We start from the raw sequence: 26,006 nt of genomic DNA, 5'->3' as shown, positions 1-26,006 counted from the left end.
ATAAAATCTGATTTAACAAACAGATAAAAATACACCTTATGGAACAGCAGTGACTGTGAAGAGACACACACACACACACACACACACACACACACACACACGATAAGATATGCACTCTAAACACAAGTAGACATGGGTGTTGTATTGTAAACATGTGATAGTGGAGTAGTGGCCTGAGGGAACACACTAAATGTATTGGGTAAAGTGTTATGAAATGCAATATTTTAAATTGTATATAACTGCCTTAATGTTGCTGTACCCAGGGAGAGTAGCTGCTACCTTGGCAGCAGCTAATGGGGATTCTTAAATATGAAAAAAATACAGTCTTTATCAAACAATGTTATTTTTTACAACATCAAAATACGTAGTTTACACTGTACGGATGCCTGGGCCTTGTTTTTTGGGGTGAGCCTAGATTGCTATAATAATAATAATAATAATAATCATCATCATCATCAAGCATGGATGAAGAAGAAATACAGCAAATTATGAGTATCTAGCTGAAACTGCTTTATTTTACATGGAAACTTTATGGTTTTAATAACAGAGTAATAATACTGGACAGTCAGTATATAGATACAGAGAGTTATTGACGAGTTTGACATAGAAGCCCCAAGAAGCTGCATTGTAGTTAGCCTGAACAGCCACCGGTGGATGCTGTTTCCCCTGTTCAAACTACAACGTAAAGTAGGGGGGGAGAGAAGGAAATGGGGACATTTATTTCAGCTATTATTTTACAGATATAAAGTAAGCTACAGTATCTTCAGCCTGCTCTGAAGTCCATTATCATATATATCTATATGTTCTTTCTTTTTTTAAACAGGTTCTGACAGTATACATGTGTGATAAATAAAACAGGTACACACAATGAAGAATTAGTAGATAAAGAAAGTGATGGAGATGGACAGGAGTGTCAAAGAGGGAAGAATAGAGAAAGACAGGGTATGCCACCCAAATGCCACCCTATTCCCTATAGTGCTCTAGTTTTGAAAGACAGTGCACTTTGAAGGTAATAAGGTGCCAATTGGGATGTAGAGGTTGAAGCGTTGCGTGGGTTGAAGTTGCCCCCCAAACAACAGATTAGAAGTCCGATTAATCCGCCCCCTTTGATTAGAAATTACAACAAAACCTGACCTGACCCCAGAAAAATCCACTCAAAAACTATCTTTAGTCCACTTTTGATATTAAGGAATTAAGGATTTAACATGGTCCACACACACCAACACAGTTGTGAAGAGGGCACGACAGTGCCTTTTCCCCCTCAGGAAGCTTAAAAAATTTGGCACGGGCCCTCAAATCCTTAAAAAGTTCTACAGCTGTACCATTGAGAACATATTGACTGGCTGCATCACCACTTGGTACGGCAACTGCAAGGCTCCCGACCGCAAGGCGCTACAGAGGGCGAAGAGTACAGCCCAGTACATCTCTGGAGCTGAGCTCCCAGCCATCCAGGATCTCTATACCAGGTAGGGTCAGAGGAAGGCCCAAATAATTGTCAAAGACTCCAGCCACCCAAGGCATAGACAGTTCTCTCTGATACCGCATGGCAAGCGGTACCCATGCACCAAGTCTGGAAAGAACAGGACCCTGAACTGCTTCTACCCCGACGCCATAAGGTTGCTAAACAAGACTGCTAAACAGCTAATCAAATGAATAACCGGACTACCTTATTTGACCCTTTTTGCAACTCTCTTGCACTGACAATCACACATACTTACACCCCAACACACACATAGATTTTTCAACAAACTCTCCTGCACTGACTCCATGCACACACACTGGACACTCACACCACAGGAGGTTGGTGACACCTTAACTGGGGAGGACGGGCTCGTGGTAATGGCTGGAGCGGAATTAGTGGAATGTTATCAAACACATGGTTTGATGCCACTCCATTTGTGCATTTCTATCCATTATTATGAGCTGTCCTCCCTTCAGCAGCCTCCACTGACTCACACATACTTACACTGACACCCCAACACACACATATACACATAACCGTACACATGCACACTGACAACACACACGCTGCTGGCAGCCTGCTACTGTCTATGATCTATCCTGTTGCCTAGTCACTTTATCCCTACCTACTGAATATGTAGCTACCTCAATTACCTCGTACTATTTTAAAAAATATATATTTTTGTTATTATTTATCTTTAACTGCATTGTTGAAAATCCTATATCTTGAAAACTTGACTGGTGACAAAACCTTTTGGGACTGTATCAAATCACATTTAATTTTTAAAATGCTTGGTAAACAACAGGTGTAGACTAACAGTGAAATACTTACTTATGGGTCCTTTTCCAAGAAGCATCATATGATATGGTAACTGACACTTTGCTTCTTGAAATTCCAATATGTTGAAAACTTGACTGATAACATGCAAAACATTTTGAACTGTATTAACAGTAGACTAATGAAAAAATACCAATATATACACTTAACAAAAATGTCAACACAACATGTAAAGTGTTGGTCCCATGTTTCATAAGCTGAAATAAAATATTCCAGAAATGTTCTACACGCACAAAAAGCTTATTTTCTGCTGATGAGTATTTCTGTCTGTAATAAAGTCCTTTTGTAGGGAAAGATTCATTCTGATTGGCTGGGCCTGGCTCCCCAGTGGGTGGAGCTGGCTCCCCAGTAGGTGGGCCTATGCTCTCCCAGGCTCACCCATGGCTGCACCCCTGCCCAGTCATGTGAAATCCATTGATTAGGACCTCATTTATTTATTTCAATTGCCTGATTTCCTTATATGAACTGTCACTCAGTAAAATCTTTGAAATTGTTGCATGTTGCATTTATGTTTTTGTTCAGTGTAGTTTTTGAGTGGATTTTTCCTTTAACAACAACTTGATGGGTAGGATCTGTAAATGTGACAAGTTGCAGTAAGGTAAAAGTTATAGATAGCCCTTGTTTGCCATTGTTGCATCCCAAATGTCACCCTATTCCCCAGTGCACTACTTTTGATTAGGGGCTATAGAGAACAGGGTGACATTTGAGACCCACACCATGTTTCTCTGTTACGATCAGCATAGCAAGGTAAACACAGACCTGAAGAAAACCTATAGGTCCAAGACAGAGTCCTGGGGTGAGAGATTACTTATATTTCTGGTACTCTCTCTCTTTATCCCCTCTCTCTCTCTCTCTCTCTCTCTCCCTCCCTCCCTCCCCTCTCTCTCTCTCTCTCTCTCTCTCTCTCTTCTGCTCTGCTTCTCCTCTTGCTCCTTAAAAGGTAGTGTATTATATTATAGTATATTATAGTATACTGAAAAGCCCTTTAAGTAATACATGACAATATGACATGCAGTGTTAGTAAGTCTCTAATGAACACAGTAATAAAAGTCCTGTTTGTGCTCTCCCAGGTAAAAGAAGAGGGGTCAATTTTGGAAACAATACCACATCCCTACCACTAGAGGGCCTTAGACTCCAGTCCCTGCTGTTAGTTAGTCTGCTGCCCCAGGATAGGAGAAGTAGACTTTAGTCTTTGAGGAATAGACTTGGTCCTACTCCCATTTAAAAGCCCTTTAAAAGCCAGTCCATGAGTAGTGGTTCCCATTTTCTCTCTTTAGCCATTTTTGTGCCACGGCCAAGATAGTAGATTCTCGCTCTCATAGGTCCTCTGTGGTCAATAAAATAAGATTATTCCAGTTTTCAGTTGTGAGACCAGTTCTAGCACGGAGAGATTTTGAGTCTGGATTACGCCTATACTAATGGTTGACTCTCTGACACACTACCTTACTCTCTTAGAGGCTATGGGTGTATCCCAAAAGGCACCCTATTCCCTATCTACAGTGGTGCACCATACCCCTATTGGCCCTGGTCAAAGGTAGTGCATTATATAGGGAATTGGGTGCCATTTGGGACACATATCCTGTGTATTCTCCTTATAGATTAGAACACCGCTACTCTCAGGTCAGTTCAGTTTATCTGACCTCGCTGTTCAGAACACTGAATTCTTTTATAACCCTTTTCTCATTCTAGGTTCCATTTCTGAAGGTTTTTGTTCCATGAGATTAGTGTTTTTTTTGGTGTTTTTTTATCCAACACACTGTGCATCTCTGTGTAGTCTATGCACACTTATAGCAGGGGTAATCCAGTTATTAGTAGATTGAATAGTCTTTCCACGGGTGTAAGATCATCAGTGTGCACCAGCAGAGGGGGACTGGTTGGTTGGTGGTCAGATGGGCATTTTAGTTCCGCTTGGCCCCCACCTGCTGCCTCAGCTTCTCCCTCCTCTTCTTCTCAATCAGCCTGGAGATGGGAGGCAGAGATGGAGCAGTTACAGAGAGAGGTTCTGTGTGAATGTGTGTGTATGTGTTATTACCTGTGGTTGCGTGTCTCCACTAGTTCACTGAGCTGATCTTGTGCTGCTCTCAGCTCCTCCAGACTCTGCTGATAGCTGTGGTCACCTCCTGACCCCGCCCTCTCCAGAACTGACACCTGACTGGACAGCTCACTGGTGCGGTCTCTCAGCCTTTGGATGGACGAGTACAGGTTCTGATCATCTTCCTCCTGTTAATCATCCAATCAGAACACAGAGTGGTGGCGTGATGCTGTTAGAACCGTTAGAACACTAAGCCACTGATGTTGTTCCAAATGGCTCCCTATACCCTATGTCCCTCAAACTCAACTCTGGACCTCGAAGTCAGTTACTCTCCTTTTTGCATTGTTTAGACCTGGGAAAACCAGCAGGCTCTGGACCTCGTAGGGTAAGATTTGAATAAAGCTGCCCTTTATATCACACTACTTTTGACCATAGCTCCATGGGACCGGGTCAAAAGTAGTGCACTACATAGGAAGTAGGGTTCCATTTGGGATCCAGGCAGTATAATAATATATGGATTGGACTCCAGAGTGCTGCAGCAGTCTAAGGCACTGCATCTCAGCGCTAGAGGTGTCACTACAGACACCCTGGTTCGAATCCAGGCTGTATCACAACCGGCTGTGATTGGGAGACCCATAGGGCGGTGCACAATTGGCCCGGCGTTGTCCGGGTTTGGTCGTAGTAGGCCGTCATTATAAATAATAATTTGTTCTTAACTGACTTGCCTAGTTAAATAAAGGTTACATTTAAAAACAATAAAAAATAAACAAAATCAATTTGAGTTTGTTAGGGGATTACCTTGGCGTTGACAATCTCAATGTGAATCAGCAGAGAAGCCAGCTCCAACTCTTCACTGTAACTGTTCTTTAGTGGAACACTCCTGTAGCCTGACAAGTCACCACACACACACAGACAGTTAATATACTATAGTATTATGATATAATATTATCTACTATGATATATCTACACACACTTCCGAAAACACACACACTCACACACACCAACCTGTTCTTAGTGAGCGGACAGGGTAGATGGCCTGAGCCAGGAAGTTGGGGTCAGAGAACATGTCCTCCTCATAGACCAAGAAACGCAGGAAGGAGAAGGACGGATTATGGACGTCAAACACAAACTGCCTCTGAACCCACACTGGGTTCAACCCATTGTCAGCTGGAGGGGGGGAAGGGGTGGGGTGAGGGAGCAAATTCAAATAGAGGGTGGGAGGAAGATAAATGTTTTCTTTTGACGTTCAGTAAGCAGGAGCCCTAATGTACAATTTTATTTAAACATTTGGAAGAAACCCAATGCCACCTGGTCAGCCCATTACAACCAGAGACAGAGGCTATGTCCCAAATGACGTTCTAACCCAGGGCCTTGGTGGAAAGTAGTGCACTATATACGGCCACAGTCAGGTTTCATGCAGTCACAGCAGGGTGCTGTGTGATTGGTGTGTGCTGTCTCATACCCACGACGTCGGTCTTGCTCTTGCTGCAGTCGTAGTCGGCCCCACACACCTCAACCTCTACAAAGGGACACACTATACTGCGGCCATTCTTAGGGAGGTGACGAGCTCCCAGTACCTGACACAGGCAGACAAACAGAAAGGGAGTGAGAGAGAGATTGTGTGTGTGTGTGTGTGTTTGTTTGTTCTAGTAGTGCACACAAGAGCGTAAATAAATAAAGCAGGTAAATTAAAAGTGTGTGTCTCCTGATGGAATGTCTCCTGATTGGTTGTCTGACCTGTAGTCGGATGGTGATTGGTTCCAACCTACCTGTAGCTGGATGGTGATTGGCTCCAACCTACCTGTAGCTGGATGGTGATTGGTTCCAGGCGGAGGGTGTCCTTGTCAAAGGGGTCAAAGGTGTCATCCCTCATGATGTCAGGCTGGGGCACGAAGCCACTCCCCCCACCCAGCATGAATAAAGCCTGGTTCAACTGCATGGGCTTGTCTACACACACACACACACACACACACACACACACACACACACACACACACACACACACACACACACACACACACACACACACACACACACACACACACACACACACACACCATAATGTACATATAATACACAATCACATACAAATTATAAATACTTAAGCACAAGACAAACACAGCTCCTGCATGGACTTGGAAAATAGCGAGAGTCAGAAACACAATCTCCCTCACCAGGTGTCTGGAAGTTGAGTGCAACCAGCTGGGATCCACAGAGCCACATGGGTAAAGGGTCGTAGTTAGAGGAGTCTAGTCTCTGTCCTCTGGGGTAGACCTGGAGCAGAACATACATTACTTAATATGTTGGTTGTGGGTTCGATTCCCGCTGGGGCTAGCCATACAAAAATGTATGCACACATGACTTTGTCGCTTTGGATAAAACCGTCTGCTAAATGGCTTATATACAGGTAACTGCCAAAATAAAGGAAACACCAACATTAAGTGTCTGAATAGGGTGTTGGGCACCACGAGCCAGAACAGAATCAATGCACCTTGGCATAGATTCTACAAGTGTCTGGAACTCTATTGGAGGGATGTGAACCCATTCTTCCAGGAGAAATTAAATTGTGTTAAATTAGTGTTTTGTTGATGGTGGTAGAAAACGCTGTCTCAGGCTCTGCTCCAGAATCTCCCATAACCTTTCAATTGGGTTGAGATCTGGCGACTGAGATGGCCATGGCAAATGGTTTACATTGTTTTCATGCTCATCAAACCATTCAATGATGACTCATGCCCTGTGGACGGGGGCATTGTCATCCTATTGGGGCAAAGACATTGTAGCCAAAATCATGGCCTGCCCATGTAACAGTATAACTTTAAACCGTCCCCTCGCCCCGACACGGGCGCGAACCAGGGACCCTCTGCACACATCAACAACAGTCACCCACGAAGCAGCGTTACCCATCGCTCCACAAAAGCCACGGCCCTTGCAAAGCAAGGGGCAACACTACTTAAGTCTCAGAGCAAGTGACGTAACTGATTGAAATGCTACTAGCGCGCAACCGCTAACTAGCTAGCCATTTCACATCCGTTACACTCACCCCCCTTTCAACCTCCTCCTTTTTCCGCAGCAACCAGTGATCCGGGTCAACAGCATCAATGTAACAGTATAACTTTAAACCGTCCCCTCGCCCCGACACGGGCGCGAACCAGGGACCCTCTGCACACATCAACAACAGTCACCCACGAAGCAGCGTTACCCATCGCTCCACAAAAGCCATGGCCCTTGCCAAGCAAGGGGCAACACTACTTAAGTCTCAGAGCAAGTGACGTAACTGATTGAAATGCTACTAGCGCGCACCCGCTAACTAGCTAGCCATTTCACATCCGTTACACTCAGCATTTTATATATGACCCTAAGCATGATGGGATGTTAATTGCTTAATTAACTCAGGAATCACATCTGGGTGAAAGCACCTGCTTTCAATATACAGTACTTTGTATCCCTCATTTACTCAAGTGTTTCCATTATTTTGGCTGTTACCTGTATATTATAATATATATTATTAAATTATTCGAATATTATATTACCCGGGAGAGCTGGCGACGGTTATACTGCAGGAAACGTTTCCCTCTTGCCCGCGTGGCAAACTTCTCTGCCTTGGTCTCTGGGAATGATGACATATCCCGGAAACATGCCCGCTCTGTCCCGATCTCTGGAAGGGAGACAAAACAGGGTCACACACGCACACATACATACATACACACACAAACACACACAAATGGTCCATTTAGAGAGGTATAGGTAGAGAGGTAGAAAGAGGATAGGTAGAGAAGTGTGTCAGTTCTTACTCTCTTCGTTGAAGGGGACAGGTCTACAGTAGACCACCAGCTCAGAGAGCTCCAGTGCGATTTTCTTCCTCCTCTCCATCTGCTTCTCTTCCTGCATCTGTTACCATGGAGACCAGACCACACCGCCAGCATCAACACCAACACATCAGAGGTTCTTTCCTATTTTTAGTGTACCTGCACTGATATCTGACCGTACATTTCATATAAACTACAGTAAGAGTACTACAGTTCTTCTCTGAGCTGCAATTAATGAGATATGGAGTAGCTACTGATTCTCAGGATAAGGTACAGATGATGTGTGTGGTGGGGTTCGAACCTGTATATGTGTGTGTGTGTGTGTGTGTGTGTGTGATGCATTACTAATCTGTTTGTGTATGTGTAAGTGTGTGCGTCCATTTGGTGTGTATGTTTGTGTGTACAGTATATAAGTGTTTCCGCTGCGCTCATTTAACTGTGGCGATCCACCACAGAAAAATCATTGCCACTATGCAGTTTTAATGGCCTTTGTTAAAAAGATTGCACCATTTTTAGCAGCTTCATGGTTAAGCACATTACCTCTCTGCAATTTACCATGAGTGCATAGGGGGCTAGTGGGGATAAATGTAACACCGGTAACTTGGGGTAAAACGTCACCCTACCTCAAAATAATTTTGACATTAAGTGGCTTGGGCCATAAAATTCATCAATAGGATGCTAGCTAGTTAAAAGATCACATTTGGGATCTAGCTAATGATTAGGCCAATAGGGTCAAAGCAGATAGGCAACCACAGGCTTCAGCCTACCAACTTTTCCCAGCTACATATTTTTCCAAAGGAAACACGGGTATATACAGTATATATACAGTTGAAGTCGGAAGTTTACATACACCTCAGGCAAATACATTTAAACTCAGTTTCACAACTCCTGACATTTAATCTGTAGCCTGTCAACCATGTGTCTGTCTATCCCTGTTCTCTCCTCTCTGCACAGACCATACAAACGCTTCACACCGCGTGGCCGCGCCCACCCTAACCTGGTGGTCCCAGCCCGCACGACCCACGTGGAGTTCCAGGTCTCCGGTAGCCTCTGGAACTGCCGATCTGCGGCCAACAAGGCAGAGCTCATCTCAGCCTATGCGTCCCTCCAGTCCCTCGACTTCCTGGCACTGACGGAAACATGGCTCACCACAGATAACACTGCTACTCCTACTGCTCTCTCTTCGTCTGCCCACGTGTTCTCGCACACCCCGAGACCTTCTGGTCAGCGGGGTGGTGGCACCGGGATCCTCATCTCTCCCAAGTGGTCATTCTCTCTTTCTCCCCTTACCCATCTGTCTATCGCCTCCTTTGAATTCCATGCTGTCACAGTTACCAGCCCTTTCAAGCTTAACATCCTTATCATTTATCGCCCTCCAGGTTCCCTTGGAGAGTTCATCAATGAGCTTGATGCCTTGATAAGCTCCTTTCCTGAGGACGGCTCACCTCTCACAGTTCTGGGTGACTTTAACCTCCCCATGTCTACCTTTGACTCATTCCTCTCTGCCTCCTTCTTTCCACTCCTCTCCTCTTTTGACCTCACCCTCTCACCTTCCCCCCCTACTCACAAGGCAGGCAATACGCTTGACCTCATCTTTACTAGATGCTGTTCTTCCACTAACCTCATTGCAACTCCCCTCCAAGTCTCCGACCACTACCTTGTATCCTTTTCCCTCTCGCTCTCATCCAACACTTCCCACACTGCCCCTACTCGGATGGTATCGCGCCGTCCCAACCTCCGCTCTCTCTCCCCCGCTACTCTCTCCTCTTCCATCCTATCATCTCTTCCCTCTGCCCAAACCTCCAACCTATCTCCTGATTCTGCCTCCTCAACCCTCCTCTCCTCCCTTTCTGCATCCTTTGACTCTCTATGTCCCCTATCCTCCAGGCCGGCTCGGTCCTCCCCTCCCGCTCCGTGGCTCGACGACTCATTGCGAGCTCACAGAACAGGGCTCCGGGCAGCCGAGCGGAAATGGAGGAAAACTCGCCTCCCTGCGGACCTGGCATCCTTTCACTCCCTCCTCTCTACATTTTCCTCTTCTGTCTCTGCTGCTAAAGCCACTTTCTACCACTCTAAATTCCAAGCATCTGCCTCTAACCCTAGGAAGCTCTTTGCCACCTTCTCCTCCCTCCTGAATCCTCCTCCCCCTCCCCCCCCCTCCTCCCTCTCTGCAGACGACTTCGTCAACCATTTTGAAAAGAAGGTCGACGACATCCGATCCTCGTTTGCTAAGTCAAACGACACCGCTGGTTCTGCTCACACTGCCCAACCCTGTGCTTTGACCTCTTTCTCCCCTCTCTCTCCAGATGAAATCTCGCGTCTTGTGATGGCCGGCCGCCCAACAACCTGCCCGCTTGACCCTATCCCCTCCTCTCTTCTCCAGACCATTTCCGGAGACCTTCTACCTTACCTCACCTCGCTCATCAACTCATCCCTGACCGCTGGCTACGTCCCTTCCGTCTTCAAGAGAGCGAGAGTTGCACCCCTTCTGAAAAAACCTACACTCGATCCCTCCGATGTCAACAACTACAGACCAGTATCCCTTCTTTCTTTTCTCTCCAAAACTCTTGAACGTGCCGTCCTTGGCCAGCTCTCCTGCTATCTCTCTCAGAATGACCTTCTTGATCCAAATCAGTCAGGTTTCAAGACTAGTCACTCAACTGAGACTGCTCTTCTCTGTATCACGGAGGCGCTCCGCACTGCTAAAGCTAACTCTCTCTCCTCTGCTCTCATCCTTCTAGACCTATCAGCTGCCTTCGATACTGTGAACCATCAGATCCTCCTCTCCACCCTCTCCGAGTTGGGCATCTCCGGCGCGGCCCACGCTTGGATTGCGTCCTACCTGACAGGTCGCTCCTACCAGGTGGCGTGGCGAGAATCTGTCTCCTCACCACGCGCTCTCACCACTGGTGTCCCCCAGGGCTCTGTTCTAGGCCCTCTCCTATTCTCGCTATACACCAAGTCACTTGGCTCTGTCATAACCTCACATGGTCTCTCCTATCATTGCTATGCAGACGACACACAATTAATCTTCTCCTTTCCCCCTTCTGATGACCAGGTGGCGAATCGCATCTCTGCATGTCTGGCAGACATATCAGTGTGGATGACGGATCACCACCTCAAGCTGAAGCTCGGCAAGACGGAGCTGCTCTTCCTCCCGGGGAAGGACTGTCCGTTCCATGATCTCGCCATCACGGTTGACAACTCCATTGTGTCCTCCTCCCAGAGCGCTAAGAACCTTGGCGTGATCCTGGACAACACCCTGTCGTTCTCCACCAACATCAAGGCGGTGGCCCGTTCCTGTAGGTTCATGCTCTACAACATCCGCAGAGTACGACCCTGCCTCACACAGGAAGCGGCGCAGGTCCTAATCCAGGCACTTGTCATCTCCCGTCTGGATTACTGCAACTCGCTGTTGGCTGGGCTCCCTGCCTGTGCCATTAAACCCCTACAACTCATCCAGAACGCCGCAGCCCGTCTGGTGTTCAACCTTCCCAAGTTCTCTCACGTCACCCCGCTCCTCCGCTCTCTCCACTGGCTTCCAGTTGAAGCTCGCATCCGCTACAAGACCATGGTGCTTGCCTACGGAGCTGTGAGGGGAACGGCACCTCAGTACCTTCAGGCTCTGATCAGGCCCTACACCCAAACAAGGGCACTGCGTTCATCCACCTCTGGCCTGCTCGCCTCCCTACCACTGAGGAAGTACAGTTCCCGCTCAGCCCAGTCAAAACTGTTCGCTGCTCTGGCACCCCAATGGTGGAACAAACTCCCTCACGACGCCAGGACAGCGGAGTCAATCACCACCTTCCGGAGACACCTGAAACCCCACCTCTTCAAGGAATACCTAGGATAAAGCAATCCTTCTGCCCCCCCCCCCCCCCCCTTAAAATGATCTAGATGCACTATTGTAAAGTGGCTGTTCCACTGGATGTCATAAGGTGAATGCACCAATTTGTAAGTCGCTCTGGATAAGAGCGTCTGCTAAATGACTTAAATGTAAATGTAAATGTAATCCTAGTAAAAAACTCCCTGTCTTAGGTCAGTTAGGATAACCACTTTATTTTAAGAATGTGAAATGTCGGAATAATAGTAGAGAGAATTATTTATTTCAGCTTTTATTTCTTTCATCACATTCCCAGTGGGTCAGAAGTTTACATCCACTCAATTAGTATTTGGTAGCATTGCCTTTAAATGGTTTAACTTTGGTCAAACAGTTCGGGTAGCCTTCCACAAGCTTCCCACAATAAGTTGGGTGAATTTTGACCCATTCCTCCTGACAGAGCTGGTGTAACTGAGTCAGGTTTGTAGGCCTCCTTGTTCACACACGCTTTTTCAGTTCTGTCCACAAATTGTCTATACGATTGAGGTCAGGGCTTTGTGATGGACACTCCAATACCTTGACTTTGTTGTCCTTAAGCCATTTTGCCACAACTTTGGAAGTATGCTTGGGGTCATTGTCCATTTGGAAGACCCATTTGCAACCAAGCTTTAACTTCCTGACTGATGTCTTGAGATGTTGCTTCAATATATCCACATAATGTTCCTCCCTCATGATTCCATCTATTTTGTTAAGCGCTTCAGTCCCTCCTGCAGCAAAACACCCCCACAACATGATGCTGCCACCCCCGTGCTTCACGGTTGGGATGGTGTTCTTCAGCTTTCAAGCTTCCCCTTTTCCCTCCAAACATAACGATGGTCATTATGGTCAAACAGTTCTATTTTTGTTTCATCAGACCAGAGGACATTTCTCCAAAAAGTATGATCTTTGTCCCCATGTGCAGTTCCAAACCATAGTCTAGCTTTTTTATGGCGGTTTTGGAGCAGTGGCTTCTTCCTTGCTGAGCAGCCTTTCAGATTACGTCGATATAGGACTCGTTTTACTGTGGATATAGATACTTTTCCCTCCAGCATCTTCACAAGGTCCTTTGCTGTTGTTCTGGGATTGATTTGCACTTTTTGCACCAAAGTACATTCATCTTTAGGAGACAGAACGCGTCTCCTTCCTGAGCGGTATGGCGGCTGCGTGTTCCCATGGTGTTTATACTTGCGTATTATTGTTTGTACAGATGAACGTGGTACCTTCAGGCGTTTGGAAATTGCTCCCAAGGATGAATCAGACTTGTGGAGATCTACAACTTTTTTCTGAGGTCTTGGCTGATTTCTTTTGATTTTAGGCCTTTAAATACATTCACAGGTACACCTCCAATTGACTCAAATGATGTCAATTAGCCTATCAGAAGCTTCTAAAGCCAAGACATAATTTTCTGGAATTGTCCAAGCTGTTTAAAGGCACAGTCAACTTAGTGTATGTAAACTTCTGACCCCCTGGAATTGTGTTACAATGAGTTATAAGTGAAATAATCTGTCTGTAAACAATGGTTGGAAAAATGACTTGTGTCATGCACAAAGTAGATGTCCTAACTGACTTGCCAAAACCATAGTTTGTTAACAAGAAATTTGTGGAGTGGTTGAAAAACGAGTTTTAACGACTCCAACCTAAGTGTATGTAAACTTCCGACTTCAACTATATATATATATGTGTGTGAGTGTGTGTGTTCTCCTGCGTACGTGTATGGGTGTGCTTTCATTTGTACATGTGTGTGCAATACTGTATTAACCCGTGCATCTGCGTTCTGTGTGGCCTCTCTGATCTTCCCCACCCAACCAGTCAGGTCCTCCAGGGTGTCTGAAGCAATGTCCAGTGGCTGGCCAGGGTGAATTGACATCTGCTGGGAGTGGACGGTGAACACATATGGCCTGGAACTCTTCCCATCCTTCTGAACCACTATAGAGAGATATGGAGAGAGGAAGAGATGGAGAAAGAGAGAGAGAGGGAGTTACACATACACACACTCTTATTTCCAGTGGTGTAAAGTACTCAAGTAAAAATACTTTAAAGTACTACTTAAATCGTTTTTGGGGTATCTGTACTTTACTATTTACAGTACCAGTCAAAAGTTTGGACACACCTACTCATTCAAGGGTTTAAAATATATATATTTTTTCAGCATTGTAGAATAATAGTGAAGACATCAAAACCATGAAATAACACACAAAATCATGTAGAAACCAAACAAGTGTCAAACAAATCAAAATGTATTTTATATTTGAGATTCTTCAAAGTAGCCAGCCTTTGCCTTGATGACAGCTTTGCACACTCTTGGCATTCTCTCAACCAGCTTAATGAGGTAGTCACCTGGAATGCATTTCAATTAACAGCTGTTAAAAGTTAATTAGTGGAATTTCTTTCCCTCTTCATGCATTTGAGCCAATCAGTTGTGTTGTGACAAGGTAGGGGTGGTATACAGAAGACAGCCCTATTTGGTAAAAGATCAAGTCCATATTATGGCAAGAACAGCTCAAATAAGCAAAGAGAAATGACAGTCCATCATGATTTTAAGACATGAAGGTCAGTCAATTTGGAAAATGCCAAGAACTTTTAATGTTTCTTCAAGTGCAGTCGCAAAACCCATCAAGTGCTATGAAGAAACTGCCTCTCATGAGGACCACCACAGGAAAGGAAGACCCAGAGTTACCTCTGCTGCAGAGGTTAAGTTCATTAGAGTTAACAGCACCTCAGATTGCAGCCCAAATATATGTTTCACAATTTTCAAATAACAGACAGATCTCAACATCAACTGTTCAGAGGAGACTGCGTGAATCAGGCCTTCATGGTCAAATTTCTGCAAAGAAACCACTACTAAAAGACACCAATAAGAAGAGACTTGCTTGGGACAAGAAACACGAGAAATGGACATTAGACTGGTGGAAATCTGTCCTTTGGTCTGATGAGTCCAAATGTGAAATTTTGGCTCCATCCGCCGTGTCTTTGTGAGAAGCAGAGAAGGTGAACGGATTATCTCCGCATGTGTGGTTCCCACCGTGAAGCATGGAGGAGGAGGTATGATGTTGTGGGGGTGCTTTGCTGGTGACACTGTCTGTGATTTATTTAGAATTCAAGACACAATTAACCAGCATGGCTACCACAGTATTCTGCAGCGATACGCCATCCCATCTGGTTTGCGCTCAGTGGGACTATCGTTTGTTTTTCCACAGGACCCAAAACGACCCAAAACACACTTTCAGGCTGTGTAAAGGCTATTTGACCAATAAGGAGAGTGATGGAATGCTACATCAGATGACCTGGCCTCCACAATCACCCGACCACAACCCAATTGAGATGGTTTGGGATGAGTTGAACCACAGAGTAAAGGAAAAGCAGCCTATAAGTGCTCAGCATATGTGGGAACTCCTCCAAGACTGTTGGAAAAGCATTCCTCATGAAGTTGCTTGAGAGAATGCCAAAAGTGTGCAAAGCTGTCATCAAGGCAAAAGGTGGCTACTTTGAAGAATCTAAAATCTAAAATATATTTTGATTTGTTTAACACTTTTTGGTTACTACATGACTCCATGTGTATTATTTCATAGTTTTGATGTCTTCACTATTATTCTACAATGTAGAAAATAGTAAAAAATAAAGAAAAACCCTTGAATGAGTAGGTGTGTCTAAACTTTTACTTTAATTTCACTACATTCCTAAAGAAAATAATGTACTTTGTACTCCATACATTTTCCCTAACACCCAAACGTTTTTGTTACATTTTGACAGGAAAATCAAGAGAACATCCCTGGTCATCCTATATCCCTACTGCCTCTGATCTGGCGGACTCACTAAACACAAATGCTTCGTCTGTAAATTATGTCTGAGTGTTGGAGTGTGTCCCTGGCTATCTGTCAATTTTTAAAAAAAAATTAAATTGTGCCGTCTGGTTTTCTTAATATAAGTCATTTGAAATGGTTTAAACTTTTACTTTTGATAATTAAGTACATTTTAGCAATTACATTTACTTTTGAAACTTACGTATATTTAAAACCAAATACTTTTAGACTTTTACTCAAGTAATATTTCACTTGGCGACTTTCACTTTTACTTCAGTCATTTTCTATTAAGGTATCTTTACTTTTACTCAAGTATGACAATTTAGTACTTTTTCCACCACTGCTTATCTCTGTAAAACTACCCAATAGGGGGTTAAACATACAGACCGCTACCACTCACTGGGCCGCACCTACGTGGCAGGTTGGCTCATCAGTTACACACAGACTGGCCTACGTGGCGAGTTGGCACATCAGTTACATACAGACTGACCTACGTGGCAGGTTGGCACATCAGTTACACACAGACTGACCTACGTGGCAGGTTGGCACATCAGTTACACACAGACTGACCTACGTGGCAGGTTGGCACATCAGTTACACACAGACTGACCTACGTGGCAGGTTGGCTCATCAGTTACACACAGACTGACCTACGTGGCGAGTTGGCACATCAGTTACATACAGACTGACCTACGTGGCAGGTTGGCACATCAGTTACACACAGACTGACCTACGTGGCAGGTTGGCACATCAGTTACACACAGACTGACCTACGTGGCAGGTTGGCACATCAGTTACACACAGACTGACCTACGTGGCGGGTTGGCACATCAGTTACACACAGACTGACCTACGTGGCAGGTTGGCACATCAGTTACACGCAGACTGACCTACGTGGCAGGTTGGCACATCAGTTACACACAGACTGACCTACGTGGCAGGTTGGCACATCAGTTACACACAGACTGACCTACGTGGTAGGTTGGCACATCAGTTACACACAGACTGACCTATGTGGCAGGTTGGCACATCAGTTACACACAGACTGTCCTACGTGGCAGGTTGGCACATCAGTTACACACAGACTGACCAACGTGGCAGGTTGGCACATCAGTTACACACAGACTGACCTACGTGGCAGGTTGGCACATCAGTTACACACAGACTGACCTACGTGGCAGGTTGGCACATCAGTTACACACAGACTGACCTACGTGGCAGGTTGGCACATCAGTTACACACAGACTGACCTACGTGGCAGGTTGGCACATCAGTTACACACAGACTGACCTACGTGGCAGGTTGGCACATCAGTTACACACAGACTGACCTACGTGGCAGGTTGGCACATCAGTTACACACAGACTGACCTACGTGGCAGGTTGGCACATCAGTTACACACAGACTGACCTACGTGGCAGGTTGGCACATCAGTTACACACAGACTGACCTACGTGGTAGGTTGGCACATCAGTTACACACAGACTGACCTACGTGGCAGGTTGGCACATCAGTTACACACAGACTGACCTACGTGGTAGGTTGGCACATCAGTTACACACAGACTGACCTACGTGGCAGGTTGGCACATCAGTTACACACAGACTGACCTACGTGGTAGGTTGGCACATCAGTTACACACAGACTGACCTACGTGGCAGGTTGGCACATCAGTTACACACAGACTGACCTACGTGGTAGGTTGGCACATCAGTTACACACAGACTGACCTACGTGGCAGGCTGGCACATCAGTTACACACAGACTGACCTACGTGGCAGGTTGGCACATCAGTTACACACAGACTGACCTAGCAGGTTGGCACATCAGTTACACACAGACTGACCTACGTGGCAGGTTGGCACATCAGTTACACACAGACTCACCTACGTGGCAGGTGGGCACATCAATGAAGCCCTTGAGAAATGTTCCTAGTGGACTGCTCTCTGTAGACTGGACCAAGAAACAGGAAGTCAAAGACACAGGAAGCAGGAAGTCAGGACATGAAGTTAGCTTCATTCCCCTCTAACTGCTGTAGAAGGTGTGTGTGTGTATCATGAATGCATGAACAGTCTATGTATGGCCTATGTTTGCCTATACTATAACGTACTGCCTCGTCTCCTGTCTCGCGGGCGGGTGAGTTGGGGACTTCGTCTACGTAGTTGGCAGGAAACCACAGCTGCTTCTTCCCTCCGTAATCACCTCGCCACCTAGGGGCCGGTGGAGGGAAATCCACGATTTAAAGACAACTCAGAGAAATATTATATTATCAACTCCATTCATCAACCCACATTGGTTTTCATCCATGCAGAAACGTAACCGGGGTGACCACTGTGCACTCTTTAGCCAATCAATGACATTGAGTAATCATTACGTGCCATGGAGATATGAAAACCCTGTTCCACTCACCAGCCTCCTTCCTGCTTGTCCACGCTGAGGATGAGGGCCTGTTTGGGGAAACACAGCTCGTCGTCCCTCTGGGCTCTGTAGTCATACAGGGCCTTGACCGTACACTGCAACACAAGACCACAATGCAAACACTAAATCATACAGGGCCTTGACCGTACACTGCAACACAAGACCACAATGCAAACACTAAATCATACAGGGCCTTGACCGTACACTGCAACACAAGACCACAACACAAACACTAAATCATACAGGGCCTTGACCGTACACTGCAACACAAGACCACAACGCAAACACTAAATCATACAGGGCCTTGACCGTACACTGCAACACAAGACCACAACACAAACACTAAATCATACAGGGCCTTGACCGTACACTGCAACACAAGACCACAACACAAACACTAAATCATATAGGGCCTTGACCGTACACTAGAGGTCTTCATGGATCCACCTGTACACGAATACCCGAGACACGATCCAGGACCCGAGTGGGTCCTGATCCAGAATTCTAAATAATGTCACGGTTCTGGGTCGGATCTGATATGATTGTCACGGGTCTCGGACATATTTATGCTGCTGCTTTTGCTTTTCACAAGAGTGGCGTGTGTAGCTTGTTGTTGTTGATGGCCAATCAAAAGTCATCAAAGCGGCAGTAGGTTACAGGGATAGAGCCTCTGTGTCGCAAAAGTTAGGAGATGTCTAATCAATGGAAGGTGGAATTAAAATGATGGAATTAAAAGTTAAAGGAGAAGGATAGGCTACAACGACCAAGAGCCAACAGCTAGGCTGCAACTTAATATTCTGAATGGAGTTATTGGTCACAACTTGTAGACTTGTTTATGTGCTGCTGTGCGGTTTGTTGCTAACCTTACTTTGCTATCTGCCAACTTTACGGTTTTTACTTTTTAATTACCGTTATATATTTTTATATTTTGCCTCGCTCAACTTTTTCACCCCGGACATGGTTCGTCAGGACCTCCACCAGCCGAAGCTAAGTAATAACATTAACATTATGATTTCTAATTGTAGTCACTGTACTCACAATATACAGGAGAACAATCGCTTTACGGCGAGGATACCTGTGCTGCAAGCCCAGCTTCAGACGCAATCGTTAGGCAAGGGTAATTTCAGTGTATGAAAGGATGAAACAGTGTCTGTGCCACCAGTAAGTACAGATAGTAGTATAAATCCCCTCGCACAGTCCCCGCAGCCGGACAACTTTCTCATGGCTTCTGGAAGGAAATGCTGTAGGAATGCTCAACCATGCTCAATGCTCAACCTCATTCAGCCGACAGAATCTTTCAACCGGTTCTCCCCATTAAGCAACGGGTCGAAGTCAGAGGCCGAGCCTTCTCTGGTCTCTAATCCTCCCGTTACAGGGTCTGAGACGCCGAAGCCTCCCACCATTAGCTCTGACAAATTGAAAACCCTAGTCATTGGCGACTCCATTACCCGCAGTATTAGACTTAAAACGAATCATCCACAGTGTTCACGAGGGGGCAGGGCTACCGATGTTAAGGCTAATCTGAAGATGGTGCTGGCTGAGGCTAAAACTGGCGAGTATAGGGATATTGTTATCCACGTCAGCGCCAACGATGTTAGGATGAAACAATCAGAGGTCACCAAGCGCAACATAGCCTCAGCGTGTAAATCAGTTAGAAAGATGTGTCGGCATTGAGTAATTGTCTCTGGCGCCTTCCCAGTTAGGGGGAGTGATGAGCTCTACAGCAGAGTCTCACAACTCAATCGCTGGTTGAAAACTGTTTTCTGCCCCTCCCAAAAGATAGAATTTGTAGATAATTGGCCCTCTTTCTGGGACTCACCCACAAACAGGACCAAGCCTGGCCTGCTGAGGAGTGACGGACTCCATCCTAGCTGGAGAGGTGCTCTAATCTTATCTACGAACATAGACAGGGCTCTAACTCCCCTAGCTCCACAATGATATAGGGTGCAGGCCTGCCAGCTTAGTGGAGTCTGCCACTAGCACAGTCAGTGTAGTCAGCTCAGCTATCCCCATTGAGACCGTGTCTGTGCCTCGATCTAGGTTGGGCAAAACTAAACATGGCGGTGTTAACCTTAGCAATCTCACTGGAAAAAAGACCTCCTCCATTCCTGTCATTATTGAAAGAGATCGTGATACCTCACATCTCAAAATAGGGATACTTAATGGCAGTTATACGCAATGAACTAATCACTGATCATAATCTTGATGTGTTTGGCCTGACTGAAACATGGCTTAAGCCTGATGAATTTTCTGTGTTAAATGAGGCATCGCCTCCTGGTTACACTAGTGACCGTATCCCCCGCGCATCCTGCAAAGGCGGAGATGTTGCTAACATTTATGATAGCGAATTTCAATTTACAACAAAAAACAGCTGCGTTTTCGTCTTTTGAGCTTCTAGTCATGAAATCTATGCAGCCTACTTTTTATAGCTACTGTTTACAGGCCTCCTGGGCCGTATTCTGCGTTCCTCACTGAGTTCCCTGAATTCCTATCGGACCTTGTAGTCATGGCAGATAATATTTTTGGAGACTTTAATATTCACATGGAAAAGCCCATAAACCCACTCCAAAAGGCTTTGGAGCCATCATCGACTCAGTGGGTTTTGTCCACCTACTCACTGCCACAGTCATACTCTGGACCTAGTTTTGTCCCGTGGAATACATTTTGTGGATCTTAATGTTTTCCCTCATAATCCTGGATAGTCGGAACACCCTTTCATTACGTTTGCAATCGCAACAAATAATCTGCTCCGACCCCAACCAAGGACCATCAAAAGTCGTACTAGAAATTCTCGGACAACCCAGAGATTCCTAGATGCCCTTCCAGACTCCCTCCACCTACCCAAGGACGTCAGAGTACAAAAATCAGTTAACCACCTAACGGAGGAACTCAATTTAACCTTGTGTAATACCCTAGATGCAGTCGCACCACTAAAAACAAAAAACATTTGTCATATTGTTATTTTTAGCTCCTTTGCACCCCAGTATCTCTACTTGCACATTCATCTTCTGCACATCTATCACTCCAGTATTTAATTGCTAAATTGTAATTATTTCGCCACTATGGCCTATTTATTACCTCCCTAATCTTACTACATTTGCACACACTGTATATAGATTTTTCTATTGTGTTATTGACTGTACATTTGTTTATCCCATGTGTAACTCTGTGTTTGTGTCGCACTGCTTTGCTTTATCTTGGCCAGGTCGCAGTTGTAAATGAGAACTTGTTCTCAACTGGCCTACCTGGTTAAGTAAAGGTGAAAAAAAAATGAAAAAAAGAAACTAGCTCCCTGGTATACAGAAAATACCCGAGCTCTGAAGCAAGCTTCCAGAAAATTGGAACGGAAATGGAGCTACACCAAACTGGAAGTCTTCCGACTAGCTTGGAAAGACAGTACCGTGCAGTATCGAAGAGCCCTCACTGCTGCTCGATCATCCTATTTTTCAACTTAATTGAGGAAAATAAGAACAATCCAAAAGTTATTTTTGATACTGTCGCAAAGCTAACTAAAAAGCAGCATTCCCCAAGAGAGGATGGCTTTCACTTCAGCAGTGATAAATTCATGAACTTCTTTGACGAAAAGATCATGATCATTAGAAAGCAAATGATGGACTCATTTTTAAATCGGTGTATTCCTCCAAAGCTCAGTTGTCCTGAGTCTGCACAACACTGCCAGGACCTAGGATCAAGGGAGACTCATTTTTAAGACTATAAAACTTCAAGCTGCATACTGGACCCTATTCCAACTAAACTACTGAAAGAGCTGCTTCCTGTGCTTGGCCCTCCTATGTTGAACATAATAAACGGCTCTCTATCCACCGGATGTGTACCAAACTCACTAAAAGTGGCAGTAATAAAGCATCTCTTGAAAAAGCCAAACCTTGACCCAGAAAATATAAAACAACTATCGGCCTATATCGAATCTCCCATTCCTCCCAAGAAATGTTTAAAAAGCTGTTGCGCAGAAACTCACTGCCTTCCTGAAGACAAACAATATATACGAAATGCTTCATTTGGAAACCCAAATTGGTCTACACGGACAAGTTCTAGCCTGGTTCAGATCTTATCTGACGAAAAAATATCAGTTTGTTTCTGTGGACAATTTGTCCTCTGTCCTCTGATAAATTTCGGTGTTCCCTCCCTGTTTTCACTATATATTGTCCCTCTGGTGATTTCATTCGGAAACATAACATGTTAACTTTCACTGCTATGCGGACAACACACAGCTGTATATTTTGATGAAACATGGCGAAGCCCCAAAATTGCCCTCCCTGGAAGCCTGTGTTTCAGACATAAGGAAGTGGATGGCGGCAAATGTTTTACTATTAAACTCGGACAAAACAGAGATGCTAGTTCTAGGTTCCAAGAAAGAAAGAGATCTTCTGTTGAATCTGACAATTAATCTTGATGGTTGTACAGTCGTCTCAAATACATTTGTGAAGGACCTCTGCGTTACTCTGGACCCTGATCTCTCTTTTGACGAACATATCAAGACTGTTTCAAGGACAGATTTTTTCCATCTACGTAACATTGCAAAAATCTGAAACTTTCTATACAAAAATGATGCAGAAAAATGGATCCATGCTTTCATCACTTCTAGGATAGACTACTGCAATGCTCAAATTTCCGGCTAATCGGATAAAGCACTAAATAAACTTCAGTTACTGCTAAACAAGGCTGCTAGAATCTTGACTAGAACCAAAACATTTGATCATATTACCCCAGTGCTAGCCTCTCTACACTGGCTTCCTGTTAAGGCTAGGGCTGATTTCAAGGTATAATGCTAACCTACAAAGCATTACATGGGCTTGCTCCTACCTGTCTTTCAGATTTGGTCCTGCCGTACATACCTACACGTACGCTACGGTCACAAGACGCAGGCCTCCTTATTGTCGATAGAATTTTTCAGCAAACAGCTGGAGGCAGGGCTTTCTCCTATAGAGCTCCATTTTTATGAAATGGTCTGCCTATCCATGTGGAAGACGCAGACTCGGTCTCGATTTAAGTCTTTATTGAAGACTCATCTCTTCAGTAGGTCCTATGATTGAGTGTAGTCTGGCCCAGGAGTGTGAAAGTGAACGGAAAGGCACTGGAGTAACGAGACGCCCTTGCTGTCTCTGTCTGGCCGGTTCCCCTCTCTCCACTGGGATTCTCTGCCTCAAACCCTATTACAGGGGCTGAGTCACTGGCTTACTGGTGCTCTTCCATGCCGTCCTTAGGAGGGGTGCTTCACTTGAGTGGGTTGAGTTACTGACGTGATCTTCCTGTCCGGGTTGGCGCCCCCCCTTGGGTTCGTGCCGTGGGGGAGATCTTTGTGGGCTATACTCGGCCTTGTCTCAGGATAGTAAGTTGGTGGTTGAAGATATCCCTCTAGTGGTATAGGGGCTGTGCTTTAGCAAAATGGGTGGGGTTATATCCTTCCTGTTTGGCCCTGTCCGGGAGTATTGTCAGATGGGGCCACAGTGTCTCCCGGTCCCTCCTGTCTCAGCCTACAATATTTATGCTGCAATAGTCTAGGATCAGTCTGTTATATCTGGACTATTTCTCCTGTTTTATCCGGTGTTCTGTGTGAATGTACAGTAAGTATGCTCTCTCTAATTGTCTCTCTTTTTCTCTTTCTTTCTTTCTCTCGGGGGACCTGAGCCCTAGGACCATGCCTCAGGACTACCTGACCTGATGACTCCTTGCTGTCCCCAGTCCACCTGGTCGTGCTGCTGCTCCAGTTTCAACTGTTCTGCCTGCGGCTATGGAACACTAACCTGTTCACCGGATGTGCTACCTTGTCCCAGATCTGCTGTCTTAAACTCTCTAGAGACAGCAAGAGCGGTAGAGATACTCTGAATGATCGGCTATGAAAAGCCAACTGACATTTACTCCTGAGGTGCTGACCTGTTGCACCCTCTACAACCACTGTGATTATTATTATTTGACCCTGCTGGTCATCTATGAACATTTGAACATCTTGGCCATGTTCTGTTATATTCTCCACCCGGCACAGCCAGAAGAGGACTGGCCACCCCTCATAGCCTGGTTCCTCTCTAAGTTTCTTCTTAGGTTCTGGCCTTTCTAGGAAGTTTTTCCTAGCCACCGTGCTTCTACACCTGCATTGCTTGCTGTTTGGGGTTTTAGTTTGGGTTTCTGTACAGCACATTGTGACATCAGCTGATGTAAGAAGGGCTTTATAAATAAATTTGATTGATTGATTTTTAGGAAGAAAAAGTGCATGCACTGCAGCCTCAATTAGCCTAGCTAGCTAATGTTAGCTAGCTTAACTAACTTCTCCAGGTTTAATGCAATCAAGACAGGTACTACGTCATAATATTTGATGATAAATAACCTAGCTATGGCAGCTATTAGTCTACTACAGTGTGAGTTGGCTTGTTGGTTGGTTGCTGTCTCTCATCTCTCTTCCTCCCTGCTCCCCATGTCACTCGCTCACAGTACGGCCCTTCTCCCACATGCTAGAGCGACACCTCTCTCCCTCCTCTCACGTTTTTTCAGCTCTGGTTAATAAAGTAGCTTAAAAAATGACTTTTCTGCTGCTTGCATCACTTGGATCGGATCGGACTGGCCACCCCTCATAGCCTGGTTCCTCTCTAAGTTTCTTCTTAGGTTCTGGCCTTTCTAGGAAGTTTTTCCTAGCCACCGTGCTTCTACACCTGCATTGCTTGCTGTTTGGGGTTTTAGGCTGGGTTTCTGTACAGCACATTGTGACATCAGCTGATGTAAGATCTGAATGGTCGAGGTCTATACAGAACGGGTTTAGTTGTCCTCGGGTCTGTTCGGAACGGTTCTTTAAATTAAAATAAAATATTTAAGCATATTGGGATCCTGTTTGGACCCGTGAAGACCTTTACAGTACCACAACATAACCAACTGCTGAAGACCACAAGTCAAACATTAATGACCACAACTTCAATATCAATGACCACAACCTTTCCGCTACTGCCCAAATTATAAAATATGTCATTGGCACACACCAGACACAGGCATGCCCAAACCTACGAATGTCAGTTTACTCACACACACACACACACACACACAGAGAATATAATATTTCACTTACCCGAGCCGTGGGCATCTTGTTGGCCTCGACGTAGAAATGTGGGGTCCTGACTTCATACAACGCTCCATAGTCTAGCTCCTGAATAGAGAGAGATATACAGAAGGGATACGTAATAATACACTGCTCAAAAGAATAAAGGGAACACTTAAACAACACAATGTAACTCCAAGTCAATCACACTTCTGTGAAATCAAACTGTCCACTTAGGAAGCAACACTGATTGACAATAAATTTCACATGCTGTTGTGCAAATGGAATAGACAACAGGTGGAAATTATAGGCAATTAGCAAGACACCCCCAATAAAGGAGTGGTTCTGCAGGTGGTGACCACAGACCACTTCTCAGTTCCTATGCTTCCTGGCTGATGTTTTGGTCACTTTTGAATGCTGGCGGTGCTTTCACTATAGTGGTAGCATGAGACGGAGTCTACAACCCACACAAGTGGCTCAGGTAGTGCAGCTCATCCAGGATGGCACATCAATGCGAGCTGTGGCAAGAAGGTTTGCTGTGTCTGTCAGCGTAGTGTCCAGAGCATGGAGGCGCTACCAGGAGACAGGCCAGTACATCAGGAGACGTGGAGGAGGCCGTAGGAGGGCAACAACCCAGCAGCAGGACCACTACCTCCACCTTTGTGCAAGGAGGAGCAGGAGGAGCACTGCCAGAGCCCTGCAAAATGACCTCCAGCAGGCCACAAATGTGCATGTGTCTGCTCAAATGGTCAG

At 45.3% G+C, this 26,006-nt stretch overlaps 1 protein-coding gene across 1 annotated transcript in view; it reads right to left on the bottom strand.

Moving 5' to 3' along the window:
* Positions 1 to 486: 486 nt before the first annotated feature.
* Positions 487 to 26,006, bottom strand: part of LOC129869523 (1-phosphatidylinositol 4,5-bisphosphate phosphodiesterase gamma-1-like) — an 85,510-nt gene continuing 59,990 nt past the window's right edge. Inside the window, exons 21-34 of the mRNA XM_055943998.1 lie at positions 25,284 to 25,361; positions 18,206 to 18,309; positions 17,907 to 18,006; positions 17,683 to 17,749; positions 13,756 to 13,922; positions 8,123 to 8,219; positions 7,862 to 7,986; positions 6,506 to 6,605; positions 6,133 to 6,278; positions 5,794 to 5,908; positions 5,337 to 5,498; positions 5,130 to 5,218; positions 4,332 to 4,519; positions 487 to 4,258 (exon numbers count right to left, since the gene is read on the bottom strand). Coding sequence (XP_055799973.1) covers positions 4,198 to 4,258; positions 4,332 to 4,519; positions 5,130 to 5,218; positions 5,337 to 5,498; positions 5,794 to 5,908; positions 6,133 to 6,278; positions 6,506 to 6,605; positions 7,862 to 7,986; positions 8,123 to 8,219; positions 13,756 to 13,922; positions 17,683 to 17,749; positions 17,907 to 18,006; positions 18,206 to 18,309; positions 25,284 to 25,361 — 1,599 coding nt within the window. The 3' untranslated portion in view covers positions 487 to 4,197. The remainder of the gene's footprint in view (positions 4,259 to 4,331; positions 4,520 to 5,129; positions 5,219 to 5,336; positions 5,499 to 5,793; positions 5,909 to 6,132; positions 6,279 to 6,505; positions 6,606 to 7,861; positions 7,987 to 8,122; positions 8,220 to 13,755; positions 13,923 to 17,682; positions 17,750 to 17,906; positions 18,007 to 18,205; positions 18,310 to 25,283; positions 25,362 to 26,006) is intronic.

This window comes from Salvelinus fontinalis, chromosome 14 (genome assembly GCF_029448725.1).
Source record: "Salvelinus fontinalis isolate EN_2023a chromosome 14, ASM2944872v1, whole genome shotgun sequence".
In the NCBI taxonomy this organism is placed as follows: Eukaryota; Metazoa; Chordata; class Actinopteri; order Salmoniformes; family Salmonidae; genus Salvelinus; species Salvelinus fontinalis.
This window is presented reverse-complemented; position numbering and strand designations above follow the sequence as displayed.